This window comes from Syngnathus floridae, chromosome 3 (assembly GCF_059516105.1).
Source record: "Syngnathus floridae isolate MCC-2025c chromosome 3, RoL_Sflo_1.0, whole genome shotgun sequence".
Taxonomy (NCBI): Eukaryota; Metazoa; Chordata; class Actinopteri; order Syngnathiformes; family Syngnathidae; genus Syngnathus; species Syngnathus floridae.
Window position 1 is genome coordinate 1556339 of NC_142415.1, and position 26162 is coordinate 1582500.

At 43.7% G+C, this 26162-nt stretch overlaps 2 protein-coding genes and 1 long non-coding RNA gene across 9 annotated transcripts in view; 1 reads left to right on the forward strand and 2 right to left on the reverse strand.

The window, feature by feature from the left end:
• plekho2 (pleckstrin homology domain containing O2) overlaps positions 1-3383 on the reverse strand; it is a 30692-nt gene extending 27309 nt beyond the window's left edge. For 2 of the 3 annotated variants that reach the window (XM_088371739.1, XM_088371738.1), the window contains exon 1: positions 3148-3382. In XM_088371739.1, the coding sequence (XP_088227865.1) occupies positions 3148-3156 (9 nt within the window). In that variant the 5' untranslated portion in view covers positions 3157-3382. Of the gene's footprint in view, positions 1-3147 lie in introns of all 3 variants that reach the window. The other variant, XM_088371740.1, reaches the window with a different exon arrangement.
• LOC148400070 (uncharacterized) lies at positions 102-12901 on the forward strand. The gene is made up of 3 exons (XR_015857667.1): positions 102-242; positions 12518-12586; positions 12671-12901. It is a non-coding gene; the product is annotated as an uncharacterized LOC148400070 (long non-coding RNA).
• Positions 12902-22929: 10028 nt separating this feature from the next.
• pop4 (POP4 homolog, ribonuclease P/MRP subunit) overlaps positions 22930-26162 on the reverse strand; it is a 50521-nt gene continuing 47288 nt past the window's right edge. For 2 of the 5 annotated variants that reach the window (XM_088371745.1, XM_088371743.1), the window contains one exon: positions 22930-24059. In XM_088371745.1, the coding sequence (XP_088227871.1) occupies positions 23923-24059 (137 nt within the window). In that variant the 3' untranslated portion in view covers positions 22930-23922. The other 3 variants (XM_088371742.1, XM_088371741.1, XM_088371744.1) reach the window with 3 other exon arrangements.

Here is a 26162-nt window from a genome sequence, read left to right on the forward strand (position 1 = left end):
CAACTTAATTTAAAAAAAAAAAAATCTGTGTCATGCGTGCAATACAACTGTTTTACTTTTATTTTGAAAGGCGTCGCACTTCCGTATAGCGTACGTGTATGTGAGCTGTACGTGAAGGTGAACAGTGCGAAGTAATGCTGCCCTCGAAATGTGTGCTGACCCTCAGAAAAGAAAAGTTGACATGGAGTGCCGTGTTTTCAACAAGACATGGACTGCAAAGTATCTCTTTACAGAAATGAAAGGTAAAGCCATGTGCCTGATTTGTGGTACACAGGTAGCTGTGTTTAAAGAATGTAATTTGAGTCGTTGCTACACGACCAAGCATGAGAAAAAATACATCTGTCTGATAAACAGTGCGCAACAGAGGCTGATGCATTGCTAGCAAAACTGCAAGCCCAACAAGGACTTTTTATCAAACTTCACACCCAGAGATGCAGCAGCTTTGTCATTTGAGGAAAAGTTAAATAAGTTAAGAATAAAATGTACTGATTAATGATTGTTTTTTTATTTGACCTATACACCACAATTTCACATAGCTTAATATAAATATAAACAGAATAATTGTATTCTAAAAATTACCAGTAGCAGCTATTTAAAATAAATAATTTAGTGCATTTTACAATGGAAGAAAATTGAGCAGGTTTAAATTATCGTAGGTGTGGCCCTCTGACACAACTCAGGTTTTTTATGTGGCCCCTTGTAAAAATTAATTGCCTACCCCTGGTTTAATGCATGCCTGATGTTTTTCACGGACACTGCCAAAGTCATCTAAAAATGTTCAGTACTTGATTATATCTTATGTTTTCATTAATGCTGGATGTGACTTCATATGTTGCCTAATGCTTAGACGCCAGTTTTGGATTACTACTGAATGTTCTGGACCGAGGGAAATGTTTTGCCTAACAATGAAAAAAGATGTGTCAAAAGATAGCATCAAAAGAACAAACAGACAAATGCATGGTAAGTGGTGAGTAAGAACTTTGCATAGTCAGGGAACATTAACCAATGTCACACCCAAAAGTTCACATAATTCCGTACAAAATGATAAAATTGAAAGGATGATGAATGGTGAATAGCTTACAGGAAGGACACTTGGAGATAAAACCGGTAGAGGTGTCAGAGGAAGAGAAACAACCAAGAACCCGGCCAAAGGTGATCGCCAAGGCCGAAAGACGGGCTGGAAATATATATATATATATATATATATATATATATATATATATAATGTATATAAAATGTAACCCACAACATGTAAAACACATTAATGCCGACGTCAAACTACACGAACGTAGCCCGATAATGAGCTGACAGACGTATGTAGTGTCTTGTGGCTGATTTTGAGTTGTCTTGATGTGTCACAATCTGTGTAGTGTGACATCATCCACAATTGGACGGCTGGCGTCAAGGATAGTTCACAACCATGCCGCATGTAAGAATCTTAGGTCGTCATGCCACATAGTGTGACAACCTACGTAGTGCTTCGAGTGGTTCTTGGACATTGACCAATAGCAATACAGTGCGCTCCTATTTATGGCGCGAGATCGAACATATCGAACACAGACAAACAAAATGGCATAAAAAAAAGAACGGACAGTTGTTCTCTGATGGGCCACGATATGGAGGAAAGATTTGTGGAGCTGTGGCTGTAATGTCCTCAGCTCGAAGCTGCTTAGGGTCATTAGAAAAATGTGATGCCTCAAGTTTTTTCGGGAGAATAGACAGCCTTATATGTTTGGATACGGGTTGAATCTGTAGAAGTCGTTTTACTGTGATTAGTACCCTCTATTGGTGAAAGTTAGAAACCGACAGACTATTTCTGTGCTCTCTCTCTCTCTCTCTCTCTCTCTCTCTCTCTCTCTCTCTCTCTCTCTCTCTCTCTCTCTCTCTCTCTCTCTCTCTCTCTCGATTTCCCTCGCTCACCCGCTCCCCCTCTTTCCCTCCACCCACCCACTCACCTACTTATTCTACAACCTTGTCCGGCCACGCTCTGTGACTTGTGAGTGACTGTGTGGGTGAGGTGCTTCCGCTAAGGGGGCTAAATGCTAAGGTTTACACGCTAGTAATGTTGCCTCGTATACATTCCTTATATCGTCCGTTTAAAATACTCCCTGAAAATGTGACAAATAAAAAATTAATTGGGGTTCATCACTAAACCGCCTAAGACAGAAAGTCGGGTAGGATCAAAGCGAGTAAACTCAAGATTTAGGTGTACTTTGTTCAAGCACTTTGAACGCTTCGTTCAGGCAGTAAGGAATGTGAGTTATATCTGTTTAATAATTCATTTTTTAAGTCCTTTTTTAAGGAGCATTTGCGAAAGGTTGTGATGTCTGCTGGCTCTAAGATATTTACGTACAGTACTTGACTTCCTTTTTTGCAAAATCGGCTTCCTCAAAATGAACCCACATGAGATGCACGTTGACAGTTGCTTGCTCAACAAATTCGAGCAGAAAGAAATTACTTTGACACCGTTGACTGGAATCACTTGTTTCAAGATTAGTTTTTGATTTGTTTACAAAACAAAATGACAATGGGGACTCAAAACCTAACATTAATACTAAAGTTAATTGATGTGTCTTCGATTCCTTTTCTTCCTTTTATGTGGCCAGATCACTTCTTTTAATACTTGCATGAGATCATCCTGTGTAGTTTCAATTACATTTTTTAAATAAATGCTTTCTTTCATAAAAAGTAACTAATATAGGAACAATATCTGTTTTTTTTCTCCTCACCATTTCCAATTCAGGTAATCAAACATTTATTAACGTTTTTAATGGTGTTAATATTTGTCAACTGTGGGCATGTGAAGCCCTTTGAGACATTTCTGTGATTAAGGCATATATAATAAAAGTTGACTTAAACAAAGCAGAATTAATGGCAATCACTCAAGTCCAATATAACCAACAGGATGTAAAGGACTGACATGTACGTGGGAGGTGTGAAAACAAGATAAAAACAAAACTAACAATGTTTCTCAATTTGCATCACACCGAACCTTCAGGCGTGAACATGCGCTGTAGTTCTGTAAAGTAATTTGGTAAATTAATGGAATCTCACTTTAGCTTACTACATACCATGTATTCTGGGCTGAATGATGCTAGCTGAAACACATAAGACTGTAATTGATAGAACAATCAAAAAATAACTTACGTTTTCCATTATAAAGGCACAATCCGTTATGTGAACTGCAAATGATTTGAGACAATGTGGGTCCTCCCTAATATTCACATTGCCAACACTTCCTGTAAATGAAAAGAAATACAGAACTGTGCCAGTCTATAAGATCATGAAGAGTACCACTTCCTCTTTTCTTCACAGACACTGCACACAGAGCTTTGTAACTTTCCAGTACACATAAGGCACAGCTCAGTAACTCCATGACACATAGACACAAAACATTCAGTAAATGATGGGACATTCAGGTGATAACAGAACAGATGTCTACCTTATAAGGTCATGTTATTCCTTCCCTCCCCTTCTCTTCTTAGTTCCTCCTAGTGGACAGTATAAAACCTTCTGATCTGGAGTATGACGTTGTTTCATCTGCTGAAGTGCCTTGTGCATTGATCGCCATTAAACAACCCAAGATCTTGCAAATAAAGAACCAACTGTTATTGTACATCTTTGTTTTCCTTCTCAATTCAAGATTCAAGATTCAAGAGTTTTTTATTCGCCATGTTTGAGCGTGCCAAACAAGGAATTTGACTTCGGTAAATCACAGCCTCTGTTCAACATTTAGGTGACTAACAGCAACACTCAGGACATGTGAAAAACGAAAGATATTCTCAAACATCCCCTGATCTGATGACGGACATCTTGAACAAAACACTATTTAGTAATAGCATCACTCCCTCCGGAAAGACCACACCATAGTTTGCCACAGCAGACGTTTATTTATTCGTCTCCGTCAAACTACAAACAGACAGAATCATATAAAACATACACTCACAAAAGCAATAAAAGAAATGTACAACAAACACACACAAACTTAGCATAACCAATATGACAAGCAACAATTTCGTACCTCGATGGCTGCACAACACCGAAAAAGGGAATGAGTCCAAATTTGCACCGAGCCCTGGAACGCAAATATGCTATCCTAACAAAATCAAGCAACTCAGTACTGTCCCAGGTGCAAATCAAAATTAGTAAAAGAAACTCTGAACACAAAACATTCATACAATAATAATAAATCAAACAAATTAAATGTCAAATATAATTTGGCAATTAAACTCCCGCCAAATCACAGCTATGGGATTTCCCTCTCAATGACAAGTGTTTTGACTATGTCATTAACCTTTTTATCACTTCTATCCCCCCCTTTTTTTTCTTGTCTCCTAGCCTCTACTAAATAACTGCCTAGCCTCCTTGACGAGCTTAACTGCCTCAGCATCAGATGTAACGCTCACTAACCCGTCATTTACATAAAGGTTTCGCTGGATGAATTTAACTGCATCATGGCTAAATTCCTCTTGACCTTCTGTGGCTAGATGTTTAAGACCAAAATTGGCACAGCAAGGGGAGGAAGCTGCGCCAAACAAGTGGACTTGCATACAAAAGACTGATGGTGGTGACTCTAGATCTCCGTTCTCCCACCATAAGAACCTCAGGTAATCTTGGTCTTCAGGTCTTACATGAAATTGATGAAACTTTCGTTCCACGTCACACACGATAGCGACTGGGCCATTGCGAAATCTACAAAGGACTCCCACCAAGGATTTTGTGAGTTCTGACCCGGTGAGAAGGTGGTCGTTCAAGGCTGTGTTTTGGAACTTTGCCGAGCAATCAAAAACCACGCGTATTTTAGCAGATTTTTGAGGGTGATAGACCCCGTGATGGGGGATATACCATGCTGGCTAGTTTTACAGTTCTTCTGCTGGAACCTTCTCTGCATCACCATGAGTGATGATGTCTTGCATCAAGTTTGCATAGTCTGAGCAGTACTTCTGATCTCTCCTGAGCCTTTTCTCTAGACCAGTGGTTCTTAACCTTTTTGGAGGTACCGAACCCCATCAGTTTTATATGCGCATTCACCGAACCCCTCTTTGGGGGTGGGGGGGTTACCCAACCCCATCAGTTACATATGCGCATTCACCGAACCCCTCTTTGGAGGGAGGGTAATGACACCAGCAAATCAGTGTGTGTCAGGTTCAGAATCAGCAAAAGGATCAGCAGACAAAACCAGTGAGGCAGAATGTTGAGTCTTTTCTCGCGAGGAGTGCAATCAGACTTACAGCAGTCCCGAAATACACTAAAAATCTGTTTTACACTCCTCGCTCTTTTTATTTGGAAATGCCCTACCCACAGTGTGAGACGATTAGCCCTTAAGGGGGGGGGAAAGAGATTGTGGCTTCGTCTCGTAAGAAAAGAAACAAAAAGTAACGCACAAAGTGTTGCGTGCAGATATGGCTATATCAGCAAAACAGTTTAAGCGGTATACCGAGAGATAAAAAGAGAAAGTGACGTTCTTTAAGGAAGATCAGAAGGTTCATGACGCATCGTTTGACGTGTTGTTTTCACGATCTGTTCTGGTGGACGCTGAGCTGTCAGCAGCATCTTGTTTGACACAACCGTCATCTCGCCCCTGACCCAGCCGTAATCCTTCTGTTCTGTTGTACAAGATAAGAATAAACAAGGCAAAGCAGCAAGCATACTGAACAGTAACATTGTGAATAAGTACTCATTAGAGAATGCATGATAACATATATATATATATATATACAATTTTTCTAACAGTGTGACTTCTGCTATTGCCTTTGCAAGACTAGTTCAGATATGCGTTATCGCGAATTTACACGCCATTCAGGTGTGTTCGGCCATCCGCGGGGGTGGGGTGGAATGACATACCAGCTCTGCCAAACCCCTGAAGCCTACTCACCGGACCCCTAGGGTTCGATCAAATCCAGGTTAAGAACCACTGCTCTAGACCCTTCAGACGCTGCACAGCACATAACTTGTTGTTAGGAAGATTTGGTCGACCTTGTTTGAAAGGTAGGGGCATTTCAAAATGACTGTCTTGTTTGTGTTTGATTCCTTCTTGTAGCTCGGTAAGAAGTGGAGATCCTCTTGGGATACAGTTGTCTCTTCTCTAACTCTTTTGCTAAAGTCAGACTCCAATACCTTCAGAACATCTACTGGAGTAATGACTTCTTTGATCCGGGTGTTGCAGACAAAGTAAACTTCACCTTTGAGCTTGACTGCTGATTTGGGCTCAGGTGTCACTTGTCGTGCAACGGTGACTCACTCCTATAACGTCATCTTCATGCTCACCGGGACTACCATAGCTCACTATGCTCCAGCCTAAGTCAGTTTTCTGAGCGAATGGCTGGTTCTTTCTCCACACACAACCTCTCTTGGCATGAGTGCTTGCGGGCAATTGTAGCTGATTAATAGACCGATCTAACAATCCATTGGTGGAGCAATGTTCTCTGCAATATGCTCCAGATGAGGCCATGCCTTGGCAGTCTCAGAGGTAGGGATGTGTTTCTTATTTGCAGGGATGAACTCACGCGTGTATGTGGTTGGAACTGTGATTTTGTCCATGGAGAATATCCCTCTCACTTGCAGGTCTCTGATTCTTTTACAGTGAACAATCTTCTTCTTTGATGCCATTGTAGATTATTTAAGTTTGACTTGTTCTGTCTTGGCATCGAAGGTATCTGCTACTTCCTCTAAGATAAAGGAAGAGTCACTTTGTGAGTCTAAAAGAGCGTAGACAAGCACTTTGTTGGCAGAGTCAGTGGGCTTTGACACATAGACTGGAATGATTGCTAACGTCTGGGTGCTATTGCCATCTTGAACGACTCTGTGGCTGTAGGCCGTAGCTTCTGCAATGTCATCCCATTGCTGTGTTGATTGTGCCTTTCTTTCTTTAGTTGCGTCTTTATCCTCTTTCTTTGATTCACGTTCTTGCTGTGGTTCTTGCTCTTTCATTGAGCAATCTGCATGTAAACATGCAGGGTGTCGCTTTGAGCAGGTGTCGCAGGTCATTCGCTTAATCCAACTCTTATTTAGATGGCCAGGCTTCAAGCAACTGAAGCATAGCCTTTCACTCTTGATGCGTTTCACACGGTCTTCAATTGTTTACGCTATGAATTTGTGACACTTGTGTACGCTATGGCCTGCTTTCTTACAGAATGTGCATGTGAAGGTGTTCTTTTCACTTGTGTTTGTCATGAACGCCTTAGCGCCTGCAAAACGTTTTTTGTGTTCTTCTTCGTTCTGATTTTTTTACCTTTCCTTTCTCAGGTCCACTTTGATGTATTGCTTGGTATGATGTTATTGGATTACATGCGATGCTTGCTTCCATCGATAGAAATGTTTAGTTAGGGAGGCTCCTTGACATATTTTTGCCTAGGGCCCCATGCAGGTCTGAACCGGCTGATATGATCATAATAAAAAAAATCTAGAACATATTGCAACCCTTTACATACATTTGTAATCCGTCCTTCAAAACTGGTATTTTCCCCATCAAAAAAGAAAATTGCAAAAGTTAGTCTAATACATAAAAGTGGAGATAAACATCAATTTACATATATCAGTACTACCACAGTAAAAACATTCTAGAAAAAATATTTTAACAAAGACCCAATTAATTTACTGAATACAAAGTGTAAAAGCAAATAAAATGAATGAAAATAAAATCTTTGCCATTATACAAACGCCAACCATACGTTGTCTGGGGCCTAGTTGAGGGGCCTGACAAAGGATGGCTCACACCCCTTATGACGAGTAACACAAATAGACTTGGTTTTCCCTTGCCCGGACGCAGATCACCGGGGCCCCCCTGTGGAGCCAGGGCTGGAGTTGGGGCTCGAAGTCAAGTATCTGGTGGCCGGGCCTTCACCCATGGGGCCCGGCCGGGCACAGCCCGAAAAGGCAACGTGGGTCCCCTTTCCCATGGGCTCACCACCTGTGGGAGGGGCTAAAGGTGGCGGGTGCAAAGAGAGCTGGGCGGCGGCCAAAGGTGGGGACCTTGGCGGTCCGATACCCAGCTACAGAAGCTGGCTCTTGGGACACAGAATGTTAACTTTCTGGCAGGAAAGGAGCCCGAGCTGGTGTACGAGGCAGAAAAGTTCCAACTAGACATAGTCGGACTTGTCTCCACACACAGCTTGGGTTCTGTAACAAGTCCTTGAGAGGGGCTGCACTCTCTTCCACTCTGGAGTTGCCCACGGTGCCTTCGGGTGGGGGGATGGGTCTTGACTGTTGTTTGTGTCTAGGCACCAAACGGCAGTTCAGAGTACCCACTCGTTTTGGAGTCCTTAGAAGAAGTGCTGGAGAGCACTCCTTCTGGGGACTCCATTGTTATACTGGGTGACTTCAATGCTCACGTGGGCAATGACAGTGAGACCTAGAAGGTCGTGATTGGGAGGAACAGCTCCCCCCCGATCTGAACTTCTAGACTTCTGCGCTCAACATGGATTGTCCATAATGAACACCATGTTCATGCATAAGGGTTTTGAAGGAATGAGGTCGAAATACAAAAAGTCCTGCCTCGCTACAAAAACAGATATGCTCAAACCTCATTGAATAAAGTACATAAGCAGACAAGTATATTCACATATTAAATAAATAAAAGAAACATTTGAAGCATATAATTATACCTACACACCAAATCAATAAAGAAGACATAACTAGACATTTTTGATAAGTGGTGATGAGAAAGGTTTTTATAACTTTATGATCTGATATATATATTTCTGAGGACTTTGAAATAACAAATGACTTTTGATATATTGCCTAAATAGCTTAATGACCCTTAAGGAACTGTGGAATGCATGCCTGATGTTTTTTCTCTGAATCATGGACACGGCCAGAGTCGTCTTGACCGTTCAGTACTTGATTGTATCTTATGTTTTGACTAATGCTAGACGCCAGTTTTTGATTACTACTGAACGCTCTGCACAGAGGGAAATAGTTTGCCTAACAAAGAAAAGATACGGTTGAATGCGGTACGACAGTGTATGTCCAAGATTGGAGAAGAATGTTCACAGGAAGGTCACGTGGAGATAAAACCAGTGGGTGCCAGAAGGAGCCACCCGAGAACTCGGCCAAAGATGATCGCCAAGGCCGAGAGACGGGATGGAAGACAACAGCCCCCTCCACACACACACACACACACACACCAACAGCCCCCCACCAACACACCGAATCGCCCATAACCAGCACCACTCCCATGGAAGCAGACTCTCCTTCGAACTTGCCCCACCCCGAAGACTCATCGCCCATCAATCCCAGCCCACAATGTGCTACTGAATATAAAACTGATCTAACAACCTTGGACCTTGCCTTTTCTGAATGGAAACTTTCCGCTCTTGAAGGGCTCAGCGCTGTATTGTACTTTCCTGAAAACAGAGCTTTTTGAACAAGAATTGTGATTGAACTCAACCAATCTGTGTAAGTCTAATTTCTGCTTCAGTGTCTTTGCATTTTCCTAAATCTGAAGAAATCAAACGAGCACGCAGTGAGTAAATTGGATAACAGGTGATTGGCAAAGGCTTTTGCCGTGAGGCGCAGATAACGCGCTCCCTAAATTGTGGACAGAATCCAGCAGTTTCCATGTGTGCACTTGGCACCAGGACACCCTCGGCCGCAGTTTTGGACACTCAGATGAAGGGAGGGGCGGAGTTATCAACTGATCACCTCCTGGTGGTGGGTTGGCTCCGATGGTGGGGGAAGATGCTGGTCCAACCTGGCAAACCCAAACGTACTGTGAGGGTCTGCTGGGAACGTCTGGCCTAATCTCCTGTCAGAAAGAGCTTCAACTCCCACCTCCTGCAGAGCTTTTCCCACGTCCCGGAGGAGGCGGGGAACATGAGTCCGAGTGGACCATGTTCCATGCCTCCATTGTTGAGGCAGCCGACAACCCCCGAAGCCGCTGGTGGACACCGGCAGTAAGGGATGCCGTCAACCTGAAGGAGTCCCATCGGGCCGTTTTGCCCTGTGGGACTTCGGAGGCAGCTGACAGGTACCAGATGGCCAAGCGCAAGGACACGCCTGAAAGACTATCCCTCTTGGCTGGCCTGGGAACGCCTTGGGATCCCCTGGGATGAGCTGGATGAAGTGGCAGGGGAGAGGCAAGTCTGGGCATCCCTCCTAAAGCTGCTGCCCCTGAGACTCGACCCCGGATAAGCGGATGACGATGGATGGATGGAAGATCTACCGTATTTGCCGGTGTATAGGTCGACTCGGTGTATAAGTCGATCCCCTAAAATTCGACGGAAATTTACGATTTTATGATATATCCTTTGTATAAGTCGAGCTCAATTGTTGCATTATATTAAACTTCAAAATTCAATCAGAAATGTGCGAAATTTATTGACGAAATATGTTCAAATTCCGGGAGGCCGTGCGCATGCGCAGTGGCCGGAAATAACTCCAGCCGAGCGGATCGGCTGTTCATAAGCACCGCGGAGGAGATCGCGGAGCCTCATTCGACTTCCAGCGGCCGGCGAGCTCGCACACGCCGCCCGGCACCAACGGGAGGCCGGAAATAGCTCCAAGCCGAGCGTATCGGCACTTTATAAGCACCGCGGAGGAGATCGCGGAGCCTCATTCGACTTCCAGCGGCCAGCGCACTCGCGCACACCGCCTGGCACCACCGGGAGGCTGTGCGCACGCGCCAAGTGGCCGAAAATAGCCCCTGCCGAGCGGATCGGCTGTTTATAAGCACCGCGGAGGAGATCGCGAGCCTCATTCGACTTCCAGCGGCCGGCGAGCTCGCGCACCCGCCCGGCACATCCGGGAGGCCATGCGCACGTGCCAAGTGGCCGAAAATAGCCCCCGCCGAGCGGATCGGCTGTTTATAAGCACCGCGGAGGAGATCGCGAGCCTCATTCGACTTCCAGCGGCCGGCGAGCTCGCGCACCCGCCCGGCACATCCGGGAGGCCATGCGCACGTGCCAAGTGGCCGAAAATAGCCCCCGCCGAGCGGATCGGCTGTTTATAAGCACCGCGGAGGAGATCGCGGAGCCTCATTCGACTTCCAGCGGGCCGCGCACTCGCCCACGGCTCTTGCGCCATAAAGAGTCCGCCTCGGCTGGTTCCTCATGTCGGCCATAACAAGTGAAAATTCGGCCTCTTCCCCTGGAAGTCCGGCCAAGTTTGGCGAATATTTTCTAAGTGCCAACGACTCAACCGCCGTAAAGTGTCCGCCTCGGCTGGTCCCTCCGGTCGGCCAGAACAAGTGAAAATTCGGCCTCTTCCCCTGGAAGTCTGGCCAAGTTTGGCGAATATTTTCCAAGTGCCAACGACATTCATTTAGACATGGCGATTGAATGTTTACGTACCGGTAGTTATTGTCGTTGCTTGACGCGCGATGACTCGCACATTCGCTCAATACCCAGTACTTCCCCCTAGCAGTCATCGTCGCTGTCTGGCTTTCGATGTCCGTTATTGAGGTGAGAATATTTGAAATTGTTGCTGAGGATGCGTGTTAATGCGACGAACGCTTTATAATGATTCAGTTTCTCGCTGTTTGATGAGCCTGACGGACGCACACCCACGCACAATGAGATGCATGAGAAATGGCCTTGGTTACCATCACATTTGAAGCGATGAATACGAAGTTAAATTTTATGACGCGGTGTATAAGTCGAGGTCGATTTTTTTCGGTCGATTTTGGATCGAAAAAGGTCGACCAATACACCGGCAAATACGGTAATCAGGCTGGTGTCTAATCAAGCAGACTCCGCCCAAAAAGTGGGCGTCAGTAAGTAAGTAAGACCTTCTGTTCCAAAATATGTTTAAATCTAGCATTTTAGCACTGACATAGTTTTTTTAATACAATGCCAATGTTGGACTTGCTTTACCATCCCTTTAAGACTTAATGTTTAAGTGAATCTTCTCGATGTCTCTTTCAATCACTATTCACACGATGGGCAGGCAGGATGGGATGGAACGGAGGCTGACAACAATATACCGTTTTGCTGTGCAGATGAAATTGACTCTGCATTTATGCACACTTTTTATGGAGGAATGTGTTGCAAAAATAGATAGAGATGGGCATGACTTGACGAGAAAGAAGAAAATGGCCTGATAGTTGTGTAAAAAATATAGGCACCCAGGTACATGCATGTGTGCAATATGCCATTGTGGCAGACCTAAGAAGCACATGTCTTTCACAGACTGCCATCAAGTGAATAAAGAGCGCAACAAAGAACATAGAGTGGAACTCTGGAAGTCAACCATACTCGGTACTCAATAATGGGGATGGGAATTAAGAACCGGTTCTTGTTGAGAATCGGTTCCCATGTTACGAATTTCTTGGAATCATTGGCTATTAATCTTAAGAATTCCCTTAGCGATTCCAGTCAGCAGGAATTACGTCAGAAACAGTGATGGCACTTGCGAGGCTGATACGCTCTAATGTTTGGCTACATTTCGCCAAGAAGGACGAGAATAGACCGACATGCAATACTTGCAAAGTTGAAATTTCAACAAAGGGAGGAAATACCTCTAATATGCAAAAGCATGCCATTAGTTTAACAGAATGTCGCGTGTTTGATCCTCTGCGAAGGGACTTTGAACAACCTACGTAGCACCTGCAGCAACATGGACCCGAGCCCGGCATGCAGTTTTACTGCAGGTAACTAACACTGCCTTTCATGCTAGCTGTATTTCTATGATTGTAAAATCTGTAATGCAAATCACGTCTCATGTTTAATTTTAGATGACGAGAGACAGCGTCGGACTGGTTCAGTTGCCAGCAGTACTGTACCTCTCGCGTTCACAGGGAGGCAGGGAGGAGCAAAATGTCTTGGGAAAGGACTAAGGAATGTCATCGTGCAGTGACAGTGTGTCGTTAAAGGCTTGCACCAATTTGCCACTGAAGAAGCCCCTGATTTCAGTAGATGATTTCTATTGTAGGAGAATGTTTGCATTCTTTCCTCATAACTGTATATTTCACAAAGTGGTAATATATTTTAAAAAATTCATAATCATTTGAGCCTCTTTTTTCCCCAAATGAGAATCGATAAAGAATTGAATCGTTATAAGGAATTGAAAATGGAATAGAAATCATAAAAATGTTATCAATCCACATCGCTACTCAACATATTTCCTTTGTAACGCAAAATGTCAGGAAATCTTTGTCCTGGAAACCAACCCGACTCACGCGGCTATTGTAAACAAAATACAGTTCTTTCCTCCTGCCGCTAGTTGACACTGGTTGGCGTTATTAAGCTGGTTGCCAACCGCCATTAAAGACGAAGAAGAGAAAAGACGCAGGAGAAAAGCTGAAGAGGAAAATGGTGAGAACAATGATATGTAGACAAGAATGAAAGAGGCGGTGCGACGGACTTGACATTGGAATTCAAAGGCAGTACCTACCAGAGATGGGACCAAGTCACACATGTGCAAGTCTCAAGTAAGTCTCAAGTCTTAACCTTCAAATTTCAAATAAGTCCCAAGTCATTTTTTTCTTGGGCAAGTCAACTCAAGTCAAGTCCTTAAATAGGTCAAATCCAAGTCAAGTCACCTTATTATTGCAATTTTACCCGCAGAATCTGATCTAAGTGAAAAGACAAGATATCAGTAACTTTAAGATCATTGTCCAATGTGTCTAACCTGTTTTAAAAAGATGACAATAATTTGGATTTGTTCTGTTATTACTGATATTCAGTAAAATACACCATGGAATCAAACAAAAAAGAAATGACCTCATACAATGATTTATTGACAGCTCAATCTAAAGTTATGAACGTCTGCCGACAGTGTCTGACACATTTGAGTTGCAAATATGAAAAAATAGTCTGAAAAAAATCTGAAAGAAGAAACAGAGCATTAGAAACATTTTATGTTTCATCTGTAACATCTAGAGACACCAGAGCTCTATAAACTTCAGTTTTCAACATTGTCAGAAATGTTTTTGTTGCATATCTCGCACTGTGCTGTCCGTCTTTTGCTGTCATAAAAGTAATTGCGATGGCCGAAGGTGATGACTCGCGGTACCGCTCCCGCTGACATGTTTGCGCATTTAAAGGGCCGTGATTCTCCAATAAACACGTTTGGTAGGTAGAGGGGGCACGACTGATTGATTTACAGGGTAGTGATCCAATCATGACAACGCCATTCTCAGCCTGCGCTCCTACCGTGTTATCTATTATTTTTTTAAATGTATTATTAATTTTAGATTCACACTGAAAACATAAACTAAATAACACATAACACATAAGTCATTCAAGTCATCGTGTCTCAAGTCAAGTCAAGTCCCGAGTCTTTAACTTCCAAGTCCAAGTCGAGTCTCAAGTTTTTTCATTTTTTGTCAAGTCAAGTCACAAGTCATCAAAACAGTGACTCGAGTCGACTCGAGTCCAAGTCACAGTGACTCGAGTCCCCATCTCTGGTACCTACCAATGTACGCCCAAATGTCACAGGGAACATGGCTGGCAAGAAGGACGGGCGAGGTACGCCGGAGGTCAGCCACATGCGGGTTTCGACAAGGACGAGAGAGTGGATCTCTCACAGGGAGCACGTGCTGAGGTGCAAGAGGTGGGCTCCGGGCGGTGCTGAGTTGATGGCCAGGGAGGCAGAGTTGGGCCAGTTCTGACCGTGTCATGCTGTGGTTGTCCTGATGGTGTTGCAAGCCTGAATCGCTGTCGTCCTGCCAGCTGACATCTGAGCAGCTGTCACTGGCACTAACAAGCACACAGCGCCCCTGGCAGATGACTGTGATGGAGGAGGCAGCTGTGGCGGAAGAGCATCCAGCGGAATGGGTGTGTAGCTGGTTTGTGAAGACACGCCCCAAATCCATGCTGGGTGAAAGGTATGGTCCCAATGTCCGCCACCCCATAAAAAAAATAATCAAAAAATCGGTTTGGTAATAACGGTAAAAACATTGTTTGATACTAGTCCGAAGACAGACACAAGGCTGCAGTTATTTCTCTGTAGTACACCTCTCGTCTTTAAAAAAAAAAATCCCATTGATTTTTGAGCACTGAGGAAGGATTGAGATCGGTGAGTGGTTATTTAGATTATGCTTACTTCCATGTACAGTAATCCCTCGCCACTTTGCACTTCACCTATTGCGGTTTTTATGAAAACAAATATTGCGGATATATTTGGTGCATCGCGGCTTTTTGCGGCGTCGGTGCTTTGTCTGCCCATATGACTTTACAGCACACTATTTGCCGGTTGAGGAGACGAGACCAATGGGAACATGTTGATTTGTATCCTTGCTGCTGATTGGCTTAGAACTGTAAGAGCAGTTCTAACCACGCTTTATCTCAGCCTCCCGCAGTCGCGCTACGTATCCACTCTTCCACTTCGTTCGTGTCCGCAGAATCGGCAGCATCTCTGATTTGCACTCTCTTTTGTCACAAACGAGACTGTACAACCAAATGCAACACGGGCTCACACAAAGTTTAAAGGAAACAAGGAGGGCTGAAAAGACGGCAGAGCAGGACGAAGAGGCAAGCTGACGAGCCGGTCAGCGAGCTCGCGTTGTGCGCCATCACAGCAGACGGGCATAACAAGCTTTTTAAAGCTGTTTAAAAAGTGTTTAAAGATACAATAAAATGTTTAAAAGTACAATAAAGTGTTTAAAAATAAAATTATAAAAGTCTTGTGCGTATCCCCTCGCGCTGGGATGCAGGGGTGCGTCAGCCGGCCAGCACAGCAACAGCAGAGCAGAGCCGTGACACGTTTACACTTTGAAATGTTTAAAAAGTGTTTATAAATACAATAAAATGTTGAAAAAATAAAATTATAAAAGTCTTGTGCGGATGCCCTCGCACTGGAGCGCGTCAGCATAGCGAGAGCAGAGCGAAGCCGTGAAACGTTTACACTTAAGTTGAAAAATACAATAAAGTATTGAAAAATAAAATTATAAGTCTTGTGTAGATGCCCTTGCGCTGGGCCGCGGGGGTGCATCAGCCGGCCAGCAAGGCAAGAACAGAGGGAGTTGTGACACGTTTACACTTTCAAATATTTAAAGTGTTAAAAAATATAATAGTGTTTAAAAAGGGCCGCGGGGGTGCGTCAGCTGGCCAGCACAGCAACAGCAGAGCAGGGCCGTGACACGTTTACACTTTTAAATGTTGAAAAAAGTGTTTAATATACAATAAACTATTTAAAAGTACAATAAAGTGTTAAAAAATAAATGGGTAAAAGTCTTGTGCAAATGCCCTCGCGCAGGGACGTGTCAGCCAGCCAGCACGCAAGAGCAGAGAGGAGCCTGACACATGTACACTTCATGAAAGTCTTGTCTGGATATTGTAACAATATAATTACTCATATTTATTTTCTTATTTGTTTAAATAATGTTTCTGAAAGTCAGTTTGACTTTAAAATGTAAAAGTGTTTAAAAATACCAAAAAAGTGTTTAAAAGTGCAATAAAGGTTCATCAAAGTCTAGTGTGGATATTGTGACAATATATTTTCTCTATATTGTGGATTTTAACCTATCGCAGGTTGTCTTGGAACCAATTATCCGCGATAAAGGGAAATGTGCTTTCGGCAGTTTGCAAACATATTTTTAAGGTTGTGTTAAACTTATAATCATATTAATATAATATCTAGTATTGGAGTGCTCATGTGGATTGGTGGGGGCCGAGGAATGTGCAGGCAAACTGCATGAACTTGTTTTCTTCAAAGTGTTGTGGAATAGGCCCGGATAGGGAGTACCGGAGGAGACCATCTCAAGGTCGGTGAGGAACGAGAACAACAGCACGTCTATGAGACCGGCCTTCGAGAGGAAAACCCAACCACCTGACCTCAGTGATAGCGCCGACGCGGGGAGGAGATGGCCGTCGACCAATCATCTCACAATATTTTGCATGCTTTAATATTCATATTGTGTTTCTTTAAAACTGGGCAACCCGGAAGAATGTGTCGTCTTTTGGTGGTCACAAAAACGCACGAGCTTTAGTGTGAGGGACCCGGGACCCAGGCCTGTATTAGTGCGCTTTGTCAGGAATAAATTGGTAAATTTGGTCTAATTGATCTACTGGTCTTCTCTTTGACAGAACGAACTCGCAGAATTGTTAGGTGCGCCAGTGTGTGGATTAGGACATAGCAATTTATGTGTTAAGTGTTGATCGCAATTTGGAGTCAGATCAATAACTAGAATCCGTAACCTAACAGCGATAAACGAGGGATTACTGTATATATAAATGGGAAGGACTTTTGCTATTTTCATTTTACCAGAGAAAATCCCACATATGCAAAATCCACTTTTTAGCTTTTTTATACATTTTATTGTACATTTAGAGTCTCCAGTATTATAGAAAAATTTAATCTAATCCCTCCAGGTGCTGCAGCCATACCTTTATAATCCGTTTTCATGGATATTTTTTAAACCATTCAATTTCATCCGTTCTCTAATATGTTTTTTGAACAATTAGGTCACTGTCTTTGCAGCGAGACTGCCAAAAAAGGTAATGGGTGTGGCCAAACAGTTTTGCAAATCCACCATCTTTATTTCTCGCAATGCCAGAGTCTGTGAACAGCACTAGCATCATTGTGATATGTTCATCTGAAGTTGTGGTTCTGCATGTTTGTCTTCTTCACTGTCCTCTCTCTCGAAGTCAGATTCTTGCTCGGTATGGTTGGATGAACAAGTCGTCTGCTATTGACATCTTTTAATCAATCAAAAAGGTTTGTGCGCCGCAAGATAACTGTACCTCTGCTAACAAACTACAAATATGTCCGCCCGGCCCCCGCCATGCGGCCTGGAGGGTTTGGGTTGTGAATTATTAATTTGCATTTAAAGAGACCGCACCAAAACGTCTTATTCTCAGAGCAGGGGTAAAAGAGGGGCCTGTGTTGCTATAATGAGGAATTCAGACAAAAGCATTGCTGTTCAACTTTATATAGACCACAACTGATGATTAAAATGTAAAAAGGAAGGATTTATAAGCATGATATGTGTACTTTAAAAGATAATTTGCACATGTGTGTGAGCAGTGGAATTATTGCTTTTGCGACGGCTTTTCATTTTCATATCTAAATCATTTGCATCTATAGATGTTTTCCTTGTGCACCTAGTTAGGGTTAAACTAATCTCAGGTTCAGTGGCCGGTCTCAGTCCGAAAGTACTACTTTATTTTTGAGAGTGCAAACGGCATTAAGTGACTCCAATAAAGATGTGGCATAAGAATGTGCTTGGCAAGATCCTTTCACGTCGTAAGAAAGAACTTATTGAAGTTTTTAGCTATTATCTTTTTTCGATTGTTATTTTGAATGGGGAGGTTGAGATTTTTTCTTCCGTGGTCTTTTATCGTGTTACGTTCCAAAGGTTTTGTACTGCACTTTTTTTTTCCAAAAACCGTCTCATCATATTTTTTCTTTTCTACTCTTAAGATTGTTGACTTTGTTTCTATAGCTGTTTATATATTGTTAAGGATGTTTCAGTACTATCCTTTTTTTGTAAGCGTTTATCAAGGTCTTGCTAAGCGATGGTTTCATCTCCTTATCTGGGTTTTTGTCAAATGATTTGATTAACGGACAATGTTTATCATAAAGCCCTAGCAATATTTTCAGAAAACATTCATATGCCATGTTGACATCTGCTTCAATATACACATCATTCCATCGCTGCTTTTGCAATTCCTGTTCTTTGAGTGTCTTTTCATTTTGTCATCTTTTGAAGATAACTTCCCTTGTTTTTTGCCCCAGTTGTTTTCACATAAACATCATAAAAGAGAAGACTGGCAGATGGTCAATATGTGACTTATTTAGATACCACGAGTTATTTTGCTATACATTGCTTTTTTGTAAATATTATCTGTTAGAGTGGCATGGTGTGCAGTGATTCTGCTCAGTCTGGTAATCAGCGAGCAAAGTCCAAATGTATACATTATATTTATAAAGTCTTCGGTTGCAGTATTTTGATTACCGTATTTGCCGGTATTTCTCATTGTGCGTGGGTGTGCGTCCGTCAGGCTCATCAAACAGCGAGAAACTGAATCATTATAAAGCGTTCGTCGCATTAACACGCATCCTCAGCAACAATTTCAAATATTCTCACCTCAATAACGGACATCGAAAGCCAGACAGCGACGATGACTGCTAGGGGGAAGTACTGGGTATTGAGCGAATGTGCGAGTCATCGCGCGTCAAGCAACGACAATAACTACCGGTACGTAAACATTCAATCGCCATGTCGAAATGAATGTCGTTGGCACTTGGAAAATATTCGCCAAACTTGGCCAGACTTCCAGGGGAAGAGGCCGAATTTTCACTTGTTCTGGCCGACCGGAGGGACCAGCCGAGGCGGACACTTTACGGCGGTTGAGTCGTTGGCACTTAGAAAATATTCGCCAAACTTGGCCGGACTTCCAGGGGAAGAGGCCGAATTTTCACTTGTTATGGCCGACATGGGGAACCAGCCGAGGCAGACACTTTACAGCGGTTGAGTCGTTCGCACTTTGAAAATATTTGCCAAACTTGGCCAGACTTCCAGGGGAAGAGACCGAATTTTCTCTTGTGGTGGCCGACATGGGGAACCAGCCGAGGTGGACACTTTACGGCGGTTGAGTCGTTGGCACTTAGAAAATATTCGCCAAACTTGGCCAGACTTCCAGGGGAAGAGGCTGAATTTTCACTTGTTCTGGCCGACATGGGGAACCAGCCGAGGCGGACTCTTTATGGCGCAAGAGCCGTGGGCGAGTGCGCGGCCCGCTGGAAGTCGAATGAGGCTCCGCGATCTCCTCCGCGGTGCTTATAAACAGCCGATCCGCTCAGCGGGGGCTATTTTCGGCCACTTGGCGCGTGCGCACGGCCTCCCGGATGTGCCGGGCGGGTACGCGAGCTCGCCGGCCGCTGGAAGTCGAATGAGGCTCGCGATCTCCTCCGCTGTGCTTATAAACAGCTGATCCGCTTGGCGGGGGCTATTTTCGGCCACTTGGCGCGTGCGCACGGCCTCCCGGATGTGCCGGGCGGGTGCGCGAGCTCGCCGGGCGCTGGAAGTCGAATGAGGCTCGCGATTTCCTCCGCGGTGCTTATAAAGAGCCGATCCGCTTGGCGGGAGCTATTTCCGGCCACTTGGCGCGTGCGCACAGCCTCCCGGTGGTGCCAGGCGGTGTGCGCGAGTGCGCTGGCCGCTGGAAGTCGAATGAGGCTCCGCGATCTCCTCCGCGGTGCTTATAAAGTGCCGATCCGCTCGGCTTGGAGCTATTTCCGGCCTCCCGGTGGTGCCGGGCGGCGTGCGCCAGCTCGCCGGCCGCTGGAAGTCGAATGAGGCTCCGCGATCTCCTCCGCGGTGCTTGTAAACAGCCGATCCGCTCGGCTGGAGCTATCTCCGGCCACTGCGCATGCGCACGGCCTCCCGGAATTTGAACACATTTCGTCAATGAATTTCGCATATTTCTGATTGAATTTTGAAGTTTAATATAATGCAACAATTGAGCTCGACTCATACAAAGGATATATCATAAAATCGTAAATTTCCGTCGAATTTTAGGGGGTCGACTTATACACCGAGTCGACTTATACACCGGCAAATACGGTATGTCATGAAAAGAAATCACAATTTCCCCATTGGAAACCATTGTAAAGACCATCGCTTAAAATGAACAAAAACAGCTATCAATCGGCATGCATAATAACTAAAATAAAAAATAAATGAATAAATAAAATAAATGCAGAACTTAAGGCAATGTAAAGTGTTCATTTAAGAAAAAAAATTACATACTATTGCATTTGTTACATTAGCAAATTTTTGTGATGAAATCATTAATTGAACACATTCATATTACCGTAATTTCCGGACTATAAGCCGCGACTTTTTCCCAAAATTTTGAACCCTGCGTCTTATAGTCAGGTGCGGCTTATATAAGATTTTTTTCGTGATTTTTGTGATGACTTGATCACATTTATACAATCGTAAAAAGGCTGTGGACCACTGTTGTGCGGTATCTTGAAGAAAAAAAACAACAAAAATACTATTTTGAAACACTACTATTGACTGCTGCTTATTCTGGCTGTCTTGCTTGTGACTATTATGAGCTTTAGTAGGAATGCACGCTAGGTGACCTGCGTCAAAGGGCTCTAAACCAGGGGTGTCAAACTCATTTCTTTCGCGGGCCGCATTGTAGTCATAGCTTCTTTCAGAGGGCCATTATGACTGTCACCCCAAATAAATGTATGAGCACCTCATATTATATACAATAAAAGCTACAAAACAAACAGAAAAATAACTCGTTTTCAAATCAGACGAGTAAAAACTGGTCAAATATTTTTTAAAAAAGATATTAAAAGTGAAGACAATTTGCAATTCTAGTAATGACGCACAAATTTGATGGACAATTTGTCTTTGCGGGCCACATAGAATGATGTGGCGGGCCGTATCTGGCCCCCGGGCCTTGAGTTTGACACCTGTGCTCTAAACCCTTTCTCTTAGTCTGCCATATGACTCAGAGATTACACAAAGCAGTGGCACTGTTTGGACCATATGCATTGTATTAAAACCCAATAAATCAGCATTTAAAAGCTCACCAAAAACAAGTTGTAATGAATGTGAACTTTTAATGCATTTTATTCAGAAGGTTACTTTGAACCCTGAGGCTTAAATGGCGGCGCGGTGTATTTATGGATTTTTACGGCCTCCAGGGGGCGCTCTAGCAGGAAGCAAGAGCGAGACAGACGAAGAAGAGATAATGCGCCGAAGAAGGCGTGCTAGTTTGTGTTTTGAACATTTCGGGCATCACGCAGAACGCGATCAAGACGGACATTACTGAAAGGAAGCTTTTATACACAAACCGTCATTATGGGGGACAAAAGAAATGCATATGATGCCGCTTTTAAGCTAAAGGCAGTAGATGTTGATGACATTGTGTTGCGGCACCCTTTTCTTTATTTCGTGGTCCCGTCTACTCTGGAGCTATACGTGTCGCTCGCTAGTTTAATGTAATTTAGCGCTTCATGCATGAACAAGATTAGCATGAACAGACCCTCATCACACTCGAAGAAATGCATAAAAAGGACGACGAAAGAGAGACTGAGAAAGTGTGAGGCGAAGGATATCTAATGCTATTCCAATCGGACACTGAGGAAGACTTCGATGGTTTCAGTGTACAGGAGGAAGATGAAGACGATGAAGCTCTTTATTTTATTTTTACTAGTATGTTTTTTTAATCAGCCTTGTTAGTGCTGTGCTACCGTGTTGCTGCTGTGTTACCACCGCGTCTCAGTGACTTTTACCGGTATGTTTTATTTAATCAAACCCTATTAGTGCTGTGTTACTTCCGTGTTGCTGTAATATTACTGCCGCATCACAGGCAGTGTTTGGAAAGAAATGTTAAGGTATGCTTTTTGTGTCCAGTCTTTCTTTGTTAATAACTCGCGTGCACACTTCTGTGTTGCTGCGGTACTACTGCTGCGTCACAGGCAATGTTTAGAAAGACATGTTAAAGTATGTTATTCAAACTTTAAAAAGGCTTTCTGTGTACTGTCCTTCTTTGTAAAAAAAACTCGTGTGCACGTGCGGCTTATAGTCCGGTGCGGCTTATGTAAGAAAAAAAACTAAAATATCCCCGAATTTTAGCTGGTGCGGCTTATAGTCCGGTGCGGCTTATAGTACGGAAATTACGGTACCTTAATTTCTGCATTTAATTACTATACATATTATGCATGTCTTTTTTGTATCCACGTGCTCCCTGCAATTTCTTTTTTGGCGGCATTAATGAGTTTTCCAACTGTGTGTGCGGTCCATGAACGCACCCCGAGTCTACGCCAGAATGCGATCAACAAGAAAAGTAAAGAAAATCAACCTAGTGACTAAAAATGGAAATTTACAAACACCAAAGTGTCAGCCGGGAGGCTCACACTAGACTGCGTCATAACGGCTGGCGGTTGTCTTGTTGGAAAGATTGCCAGCACCAGACTTCCAGTGAGGAGGCCGACCCTTCAAGCTGAGTGTGGCCGTTTAACGAGCCCGATATGTGGACTTAAAGCTTCCCGCGGCACCTACAAAATAAAAGTCTCAATATATTATAGCTGTCAGTTGACTTTATTGAATGAAACAAGATGCGACAACAATAGTGCATCTAACTATGCACATGACATTTTACACAAAATAAATCGAATAACAGCATCTGAATGATTTGCACTCTGTCCCGTTTATTAGGCAACATTAAATCAAAATGACAAATGGGACGTTAGAAGACTAATGAGATAAAGTTAGTTCCAGAATAAAATTCAAGACACAGCTATCTAAATTCAAGACTTTTCTTTAGTTTTTTTAGGTAATTTCCAAATTAATATATTCAATGCTTTACGACTTTTTACGACACTGCGCCAACTCTGTATCATATTGCAGGTGTTTTGGGGTTTGTTTATTCAACCACCGCCAACAGACACGCACGAGACGCACGGTATGTGTTTCTGTTGATTGTCACCTAAATGGGTGTGACAAACTGAGAAGTCCGTAGTTGGAACTTGACCTGGTTAGTGATGATGACGAAAATCCACTTCCATCAGTGCTTAGTCCATAATTTTGGGTACTTTGATGTCTAGATAATACAATGTGAAAGCGACTCATCGACTGTGCGTTCAAGTTCCACTGTGAGTGGGAATTTAGAGCAATCAACCGTAACAAAGGAGGCCTGTGCTTGACAGGCTTACAAATATGATAATTTAAGTAGATAGCGTGAAATTTCTATTGGCCTTGTAAGATGCATTTGCCTTGCCGAGTTGGAGTTCCATCTTTGAGAAGCAGTTCAGTACAAGCCATTTTCAGACCTCTTATCTTAAACCCAAAATTTTAGTACCTGGGATTAGTTATGTCTTTTGGAGTCAATTAATTGAAATACTGACTCAAAAGGGCAAATTCTGCCAGTCTTACTTGAATGCATCAGTAGTTGAACCAGAATATATCCAACCTGGCCTATACATGTCCTATTTCAATGGAGCTCTTTGCCACCTTACTAGCAAAAGCTGGAGGGAGGGGGAGAAGGAACAGGATGATTAACATGCTGCCTACTTTCACAAGTCAATGCTTCCACTAATTTTGAACTTCTTTGCTGAGCGTTCGCTGGCTCGCTGCTCAAACTTGTTTCCGTAGATGAAAGAGATGAAGCCATTTATCTCAACTTGAAATACACTGTTCCTCTTCGGGATTACTGCGAAAAAAAGAAAAGGGAAATGGTAAATTCCTTGGAAGAACAAGATGCAGAATTATTGCAACACATCTTGATTTGATTATGATTTCTAAATGGTCTTGGTAAATAGTCTTTTCAACCAGCTAAGGCCCTCTAAGTGCATTACACTGAATTCCTAATTCACTTAGTGATGATGCAGCATCAGGAGCAACTGGGGGTTAAGTATCCAGTACAGTGATTTTTTGCAGCAGATGCGTTCCAGAACCACCCTCGAAAAACAAAATTCCGCTAAGTAGAAACGGTATATACATCATTTCGAAATTTAAATTGCACTGTGTTGAAATTCCCAACACATTGTGTTTCTTGTTGGCTGCTAGAGGGCATGGGTATAGTTTAAGTTAATTAGAAGTATGGTTTACCTTGTAAAGCAATGCAAAGCATCCATCTTCAGAATGGCCACACTACACTAACTACCAATAGCGAAACCAAAGTGAGTCATGGTTGTGTGTGAATCTCCTGTTGCATTGTGGTCCAGTACACAATATTAAAGTTTTTTTTAACCCTCCCCAATACTTTTACGCTACATAAACCTTTACCATTCCCTTAAAAAACATTCCCACACTGTTCTGTGCATGTATTGTATTGTATTGTATTGTATTGTATTGTATTTGTATTGTATTGTATTGTATTGTGTTGAATCGAATTGAATTCTTTTATTGTCACTGTTAGCGCAGTGTTAACTGTGAAAATCAGTTTGGCAGCTCCTCATGGCAGGTCATGCACACACATGTATATAAAACAATATAAAATACAGATAAAATGCAATCTTAGGTCAGTCTTCGCAAGGGATGAGCAGGGGTGGGGTGGCAGCCTGATGAAAAAAGCTGTTGCTCAATCTTGAAGTTCTCGATTTTAAAAAGCAGTCTCAAAAAAGTCTCTTGTTCGGTCGGCTCTGATGACAGCACGGCCCGCGAGCTCGATAGCCACGTCAGGGATGCAATGGCCCAGCCAGGACTTAGCGACAACCAGACACAGCACTCCAGACCGTGAGATGTGCTCCGCTCGTCCATCCCGTTGGTCATCAACCAGGCGTCAGCAAGAAAGAGGCTGGGGATGACCGGCCTGCACGGGCCAGCTTTTAGCTTGGCCGCTAGTCCTCCTCCTCCGCCTTGCCTTCCATGTCCGTGCCGCCCGAGCCACTCCAGGGGGGACAGCAAAGCCGGCCGCCGAATCCCCGGGGGAATCGTGTTCCAGAGACTCAAGTTCTTTTGCGGGCAGAAGGTGTTCACTGCAACCGACAACAGTTCCGCTCTGCTGTATTGCACATGAGTACTAAAATGGTACAAGAAAAGTTACAAAAAAAGTTGCAAAACTGCCAACAGCTGAAGAGCGCCGCGTCGCTGTGTCTGTGCACGCCGCCATCTTGCTGCTATTGTATTGTATTGTATTGTATTGTATTGTACCTTTACAGTAATTAAATGAATAAACACGCGCTTTTGTCATGTGTCCTGACTACTTCTGCACCGGTTAGTGCTTCTTCCCTCGCGCGTGGGCGGATGCCCCGCACTATCAGCGCTCAAGACCGCTGTTCCAACTCCTGAACGGCAGTGCTTTTTTTCCTGTATGCGCGGTAGCCAGCTGCGCAGCCCGCACTTGTCCTCAGTGAAGCACGTTGCTCAAAGGCACGCCCTACGCTATGAGCTTTCATTGTCGCTGTCCCAACTCTTTCAGCATGGTGGCTCATCTTTTCTTCGTGTTTGTTTGGATGTGTCATGTCTCCACTCTCGTGCTGCTGGCCGGCTGACGCTAGACCTCGGGGCCGCGTTGCCTATACAGAACTACGCATACTAATCAGTGCTGATCGCCACCACCTGTCCCATGTTACACGGTGATTAAGCCATTCATCACCGTCCACGCCGTTTCGCTTGCTTTGACACGAATGCCTGGCACCTGATTCCCATTTACCTGATCCGCTGTGTAGCGGTGCGCCTGGTTGGTTGTCTGCCTTGACATGCACACGCCTTCCACCTGATTCTCGTTTGTCTGATTCGCTGTGTAACGAGATGCCACCACGACGCAAGCTTGCTAACATTAGCCCGAGCCCAACGTGCAGTTTAACTAACA